Source organism: Cibotium barometz, chromosome 27 (assembly GCF_041138505.1).
Source record: "Cibotium barometz isolate CiBa-2024 chromosome 27, ASM4113850v1, whole genome shotgun sequence".
Taxonomy (NCBI): domain Eukaryota; kingdom Viridiplantae; phylum Streptophyta; class Polypodiopsida; order Cyatheales; family Cibotiaceae; genus Cibotium; species Cibotium barometz.
The window spans coordinates 23,946,756-23,954,270 of record NC_141072.1 but is presented as its reverse complement, the minus strand read 5'-3'; the positions used below and the strand labels follow the sequence as shown (position 1 = coordinate 23,954,270).

The 7,515-nt window shown below is 42.5% G+C and overlaps 1 protein-coding gene across 1 annotated transcript; it reads right to left on the bottom strand.

Moving 5' to 3' along the window:
- Window positions 1-2,186: 2,186 nt before the first annotated feature.
- LOC147623200 (cellulose synthase A catalytic subunit 4 [UDP-forming]-like) lies at window positions 2,187-6,458 on the bottom strand. Its single transcript, XM_086821282.1, has 9 exons — window positions 6,014-6,458; window positions 5,540-5,876; window positions 5,259-5,435; window positions 5,020-5,136; window positions 4,713-4,925; window positions 4,312-4,441; window positions 3,912-4,081; window positions 3,148-3,504; window positions 2,187-3,049 (listed from the first exon to the last, which is right to left on the bottom strand). Exons 1-9 carry the CDS (start codon window positions 6,316-6,318, stop codon window positions 2,405-2,407), a joined length of 2,451 nt encoding a protein of 816 aa, XP_086677408.1. The 5' UTR covers window positions 6,319-6,458; the 3' UTR covers window positions 2,187-2,404.
- Window positions 6,459-7,515: the final 1,057 nt, after the last annotated feature.

Here is a 7,515-nt window from a genome sequence, read left to right as displayed (position 1 = left end):
ATTTTATATACTAATAAATACTATTTTCACAAGTTTCTCACTAGATAATCCAAACATAAGCAAGGGTTCTTATACGTTGCTTTGTTATCAATGCAATTTCAAAATTTGAGACCATCACCTTGTCTTCTAACTAAATTGAAATGTTAAGATATGTATTCTTGACCTATTACTTTAGTGAATACATTGATTTATTAGTATAACTAAAATAAATCACCATATAAGTTGACACTATTGTCGTATTTTGGGTATCAAAGACTTAAAAAAATAAAAAAATAATTCTAAGAAGTAAATTTATTTGAATTAATTATTAATGCAATATTTTTTTCATGAAAAATCTATCTCTCATCTCTTAAATAATATGTAAGGTTTAGGAAAATTTTATAATAAGTCGAGATTGTGTTTTTTCTTATATTATGTAGAAATCTACTTTGTAAATTCGTAACCTATTTGGATTATAGTGCCACATATTTATACCTCTACTTATGGTGATTTTTTATCATTTCCATAATTTTCTAAGGTTTGCCACATTCATGAAGACATGCCTTAGAAGAGAAATGCTAAAATACTACTCATGTTCATCACAAGATATTAATTTTTTAGCAAACCCCTAAAAAGACATTTATGTCCTGTTGAGCTACCAAACTAGTGTTAAAATCTTACCATAGCTTTGCGAAAGTATGTGTTGTTGGGTCTTACCTTAAATAGATAAACTACAACGTCCCTACGTGGGTGTGCTAGCTCATCCGTCACATTCTCACTCCATTGTCACACTATAATGGTCCTTTGCCAATGGGATGAGAGAGCTCTCTATGTCTTAATGAAGGTAATAAGGTATATATATTCATGGTGGTTCTGTCTCACAAAATGAATGAAAAGAAGGAGAGGCTAATGTAAGAAGAAAACCTACAATCAAACCTTTCTAGCATGCATCATCAGGCAAACAAGATTCAAAATAGCGTCATACACAAGCAAGAAGAGAAAATAAGAAGAGCTAATAAGTAAACTAGTGAAAGGGAATGGTTGTGTCTTGCTTATTATAAAAAATGACCTATATATAAATGACTAGTTTTTACCCTAGGCCTAGCAACTTAAAAATGGTCTGACACCTCAATTACTAATCTTAAGCAACTATGTACACTAGGTCCGTGGAATTTTCCTATTTAATGATATGAAGCACATGGTAAGGCTACTTTATATGGTCCAACACTGTGTAACAAAACTTAAGTGTTTGTTCAGATGGGTAAGAAGGCAAAATGCCTTATGGTAGGTCAGGCACGTGAAACCATATTAATCAACAAAGTGGTTTAACAATAAACTAGTAGCATACAAGAAAATAGGGAACAAATAGTAGTATATACATTGTGACATGGTTTGGGGACTCATTCATCGTCTAATCATGTGCATAGGCTACTTTTACTCTCTATGTGCTCCAAGCATGAGAAATAGCAAGTCTATGATTGGGTTTTTGAGACATCACCTAGTGACTTATTGGCTTCCAAAGTAGTCTCTAAAGGGATGTCTACTATAAGTTATCTTGTATGGTTTGCAAAGGTCTTGGAAGTTGGAATCTTAACACCCACAAAATCCAAACCTTTGATTTGCAACAAGGAAAGACTATTAACTTTACTGTCTACATTACACAAGTACTACATTGTTTCATAGATCTACCCTTGTATGCTCATTCTCTATTGTTTTGTTTTTTGTTTAGACAAAACTATAGATTGGTTAAATTTCATAGGTCATGTTAACCTAATCCTTCTTGAGACATTTTACCTATTGTGAATAAGGGTATTAAAAAAAATGACTTCATTTTGGAGAACCCTTCAATTTTCCTTCCAATACTTTCAAGGTATTTTGGTGTGCGTGCTTAAATTTCAAGTCACTGTAGGGTTCAAATACGTTCTCAAGCTTCAAATGATGCTTAAAGTTAACCAAACATTGCAACCATGAAACCTTAAGAGATCACTAGAACCTTAACCTGAAGCCCAATACGATAGGGTGCGAGATGTAAGAGTTGATATGTATAAGTATGTGTATTTTTGTGTATACATTTATATTTAAAAAATGTAGATATGTATATTTATACGTATATGTGGAAAACATGTGCATATATATATATATATATATATGCACGATGATGCTAAAAGTCACTAAGGAATGTGGCACCATCTTGAGGCCGAAGCGAATATTAAAGGCTTTGTACGTTGAAGAAAATATAAACGTCATTTTGGCGTACAAATTAAGGCAAGTTCAATGGATCCTCAAGTCATTTTGATTCTTGAAGTACCAAGGTACTAGGTGCAGCTTAACTAGTAGTAGGTAATTTGTACTGGATTGTGGTGTAAGTCGTGATGTGTTTGTTGTCAATTGTGTGGGAGTGAGTCTGTGATGTGTTGTGTGGGAGTCAGTTGTTAGTGTAGAGAGATGACGACCACGGCAAGAACAAGGCCAGGGCAACGAGGGAAGAGCGCACGACGGTGGAGGAACGAAGAGCTAGAGGCCCTTTTCGACCCTGGCACCATAAGCACAACCCTCTTGCGAAAGGCTGCAAAACAAACAACACCCACGCAGCACACGCGGCCTCTACAGTGATGGACGGCAAGTTGCGGCCATGCCATGATCTCTCATCTGCCCTACTGTGATCACCGAAAATAGTTAAGCAGGTGCGGGATATGGCCACCACTACAGCTCCTGCGTTCAGCAGCACCAATGCTACGGGAGGGATGAACAGGGGTGAGTTACAGTTCACCGCAAAGCCCTGCACGGGCTGCTGCTGCTGATCATCATTAACATCATGATCATTGGAAGTGCTGCTGCTTACGATGTGTTGTTTAGGTGTCACGACGAACGTGGTTTCGGACAGCCCTGCAATCTTTTGAAGCACCTTGAAGGTCGCGAAGACGTCCGAGGTCACCGCCACGATGAACTGCATCCTCTCGCTGTTCCACCACTCCCTTGGCCCCGCACCTAACAACATGCTCTCATAATAGCTGGTCCAATACACCCACACAAATAGGCTAATTGGGATCAGAATTGCTGGATCATCCACCTGCAAAGGCGATTTGCATCATCATTAATTATATACTTAGATTATAAGAAGCTTTGATGAACATCTTTGCTTAAGCGCTTGCACTAAACACGGCACACCTTCGGGAGTAACGGCCTATCTGCAAGCAACGACAATGCTGGCAGCAACGCATATGTGAACATTGGAATGCATGCTAGCGGACTTAAGAAGTAACATATGTAACTGATCCTTTGAACTGCGATTAGCCCTTGAGTTTTTCTCACTAAAAACGGACAGTTGGTGCTGAATAAAATCTCTAGCCATCCCATGCTGAATCTTTCTCTCGTTGTTAAAGCATCCTCACTCGTCGTAGGGGCACAGCCCAAGAATGCTGGAGGGGTCGACGGTGCACTGCAATACACTGACCTCCAGCCTCTGTTATGAATCATTAAACACGTCATCAAGTCTTCCGTTGTAGAGCCGTAGATCAAGCCAATCTGAAAAGCCATGATGCACATGCAATGTGTAAAACACTAATACTACATAGTAGTCGTTTTAAGAGACTGATAATTTATAGCTACTGACACTTTAATTGGGTGCCACTGGCCAGGGCCTGAAACTTGAACCTACTCATTAGTAGGCCAAGGTGTTACATCCACCAAGGACTATATATAAGGGTAGCAAATAAGGGTACATATAACATAACATTTGAACCTACTCATTAGTAGGCCAAGGTGTTACATCCACCAAGGACTATATATAAATATGTATATTATATATATATATATATATATATATAAGGGTAGCAAATAAGGGTACATATAACATAACATAACATGTCACACAATATGGTGTGCATTAATCTCATTACAGAACAAATACTTATGAAGCGGGGGTACTGTACCTCTTTGCCCCAACTTGTCTTGTGTTCATAAGTGCAATCAAGCAATTTGATGGCCTCCTCTATCAAGGCATGGCCATTCAGGAGAGGGCTATAGTTCCTCATGTTTGATGTTATGCTTTGGGCACAAATAGCAAGACTTTGGCAACGGCCCAATAGCTCTGTTTCACGTCCTACATCAACCCACACAGTACTGTTAGCTGACATTATCCAAATTGTGAGCTAATTCTACAGTATAAGGTCTTCGTTTGAGAAAAAGAAAAAGAAAAAAGAAAAAAAGAATTTCAGTAGCATAATTTAGAAGTTATTAGTGGGTTTAGGTGGAAGCATAAAAACCTTGAAAGACAACCTAGCTCTCCATTTGAGTAGTACACGTCTACTGAAGAATAGCTTAAATACTTACCATTAATCATGACCTTATCTGTCCCAACAACAGCATGTGGCTTGTTGCCATACAAGGCTTCTCTCTTGTGAACGCACCCTGTCCCAAGGTATGCCGGACCTTGGAAGCCATCCATTCCTTTCATATACATCTGGAGTGAGGAATTACCTTAGCAAATGTTCTTATCCCTTAAATGCCACAACTAGAGAGAAAAGGAAAATCTTAACAATTGCACAGAGACTTGTACACGTATACAGGCTGCAAGGGCTTCAACGAATCAATGAATAGTGCAATGGCTAGTGCACTTCAGGGCACCGACATCCAAAGTTTTGCACACTTCAGGCTAATAGAGCTCGAGATTTTGTCCTCGCCTTGAATGCTAATGTAAAGCTTGTATTCATGATCATTAGTTGAATGTATACCTCCATGGTTGTCTTCATGCGATTTCCGTAGATGTCATCCTCGTCCACGCCTTCGAAGCATTGAGGAAACTGCACAAAGCCCGTTTCTCTGCTGGTGCCCGGGTCCATGAGAAAGCACAGGGCTCGCAGAATGGCTCTGGCGTCGTTCACGTACATGTCACAGTCCAGGTTCAGAATAAAGGGGGCGTTTGTAAAGACCCCGGAGACGCGGATCTTGGAATTTATAAAACATTAGTTTAGTAGGATTGTTCAGTGAAGCGGCTGCACCTTATAATCAGCGTCATGACAATGGGGAGAAGAAGAGTACCAATGCATTCATGGCACCGGCTTTGTAGTGATGGCTGTGCTCGGGACGCTTCTCGCGGGAGATATACACAAGGCACGGTAAAAAGTCAGCTTCACTTTCAGGCTTCTCCACACATATCTGTGCAAAATTTCATCAACAACATCAGTCTAAATAGGGCAGCCCACTGTCTACATGTGGTGGACGTGGTAGACTATAGTATTACAAATTACATCTTAAACATGCTTTGATTAGGGCCTAACCTCACAGTAGGCTGGATGATTGTGGTGATCGTAATTGGAAGCCCACGATGAGTATCGGTCATGTCCGTCGGAACTAGTTAATTTGTCGAGTAAGAGCTTGACTGCTTCCTCCTTTGAATTACTGCAGTATTTTGCGGCCATAGAGCTTAATCGGCTTTGCAGCGCTTCGTACTCTGCCTGCAGATCGGGATATGGTGATTAAAGCCTGAGGATATTATTAAAAGTATGGTCACTAGCTAATTGTACATTAACATGAGCAAGAAAATACATAGAGGGCTTACCTTCGTGGCGTGCCACTCCTTTGAGTAGCCTCTGAGCTTGGCGTCAGCAGCAGCGGCCTTGCTAGCGAAGTGGGGACCAGGGGCCCGCGGCTCTGTTATCTGAAATCGCTTGCAAAAGGGCACCCACGCCCTGGCAAAGGTGGCTGCCTCCTTGAGAGCCCAGAGCGTGAGGAGGGAGCCTCCGTCGTCCGACACATAGCAGGCAAGCTTGTCGGCCGGATAGTCTAGTGCTAGGACAGATAAGACGGTGTTGACGGCGATTAACGGTGGCTCTTTCATCGGGTCAGCCGTGGTCACAAACACGTCCACCGGGGGAAGTTCTGGCAAGTGGCCGGAACTACACTCAAACATTGAAGAAATTTTAAGACATTGCATCGATCCATGGGGACCATGGCGCTCAACAGCTATGCAATAGAGACGTGATGTTTTTGGTGAAGGTGGGAATTGGTAGAGCTGCTAGCTACACCACTATACCTTATCAAGGCCAACAGCCTCTCCGGGTGCGTTTCGCGCTCGACAAGGAACCACTTCGCGAACATGAAAAGATGAGCCCAGATCCCTAGCCACACCTCGCACGCCAACGCTACAATCACGAGGCCATCCAAGCAGGTGCAGGTGCTAACGCGGTAGATCAAAAACAGAACACAGAGCCCCGTGCGAACAAGAAGGACAGCCTTGTGGTAGATCTGATTCTTGACAATCTTAGAAGTAGCAACATATTCGTGGAGATGGAGATCAGAAGACTGTCCTCCTCCGCGTCTTCCTCCTCCTCCTTCCATATATTATAGGCTAGTTCGTATACGTAGCCGGAAGGGGGAAGAAGATGATCACAACTGAGCTGATGGGAAGAAGGGGGAAGAGATGACTTCTTGTGAAGGCCCTAAGAAGATGATTACAGTTGAGCTCGGGATACGGCCCACCAGCAGTTCAGGGACCGGCCAATTTCGATAATGGAGGCAGTGTCAGGAACTTTACCTTTTTCCAAAAAAAAAATCAAAGGTTTTAATAACCTCCAAGTTGGGCTTTAAAGGTTTTTAACCTTTCAATACATAACTAGAAGGTTTTATCATTTGGGTGAGGTGAGGGGAAAAAGTATTTCAAGGGAACCTTCTATACTATCTCTTACGTGGCTTACGCTACCGTCCATGCGTCAACTTCTTTTGCGTATGCATCGCTTTCTCTTCTCTGGGCCACCACATCCACGCCGCCCCTATTTGATGCTGGGCGGCCGGTTGCAGAGGTTGCAGGTGTTGCAGCTCCCAGGTTGCAAGTCGCCGCCCTTATTTAACTTCATGGCGTTTTGGTCCGCTCCCCTCTAGGCCTCCTTTTCGCGCAATGCCCCGGCGAGCTCTTCATGTCCTTTCTTTTTGCCAACTCCCGATTGTGCAGCCTATTGGAACCGTCGACGTCCGTGCTCTCCTTTTATCGGGCACTGTCCAGCTCTCTCTCTCTCTCTCATTGTGTCGCGGATTGCTTTTTTTGTTGGCATGTAGGCTTTGGGAAGCATGGACGTGCAAGCTCTTGGAAGTGCCGACGAGCTCTTCTCCTATCGGCCAGTGTCCAGCGAGCTCTCTATCCCCTGGTTAGCATCTCTCTCTCTCTCTCTCTCTCTCTCTCTCTCTCTCTCTCTATGGGACCTATAGGCTTCCTACGAGGTGACATGGCAGAGGGTGACGGTCGGCCATGCAGTGGGCATTTGCCTCAAGGGCTAGCCAATGATCTCGCATTTGCCGTGTTGCCATATATATAGGCAGTGATGTTTGTAAACACACTCAGGACCGTCGAGGTACTTTTTCCCTCTTTAGGAGGTTTTTTCCCCTAGCCCCCATCATTCTAGGGTTAACTTATCTTTTGTACATTGACACAATCTAATACATTGTGTGTTGTGTGCATTCTTGCTTCTTCTTCTCCAAGCTTTGTGTACTTTCCTGCAACCCTAATTCCAACAATTGGTATCAGAGCAGGCATCGGCTCCC

Coding starts and splice junctions, on each gene's coding strand:
- LOC147623200 (XM_086821282.1), bottom strand. CDS start 6,318: ATGGAAGGAGGAGGAGGAAGACGCGGAGGAGGACAGTCTTCTGATCTC. Junction 4,442..4,712: donor GCATGAAGACAACCATGGAG/GTATACATTCAA, acceptor TCCTCACTCCAG/ATGTATATGAAAGGAATGGA. Junction 3,050..3,147: donor ATAGGCCGTTACTCCCGAAG/GTGTGCCGTGTT, acceptor TCGCCTTTGCAG/GTGGATGATCCAGCAATTCT.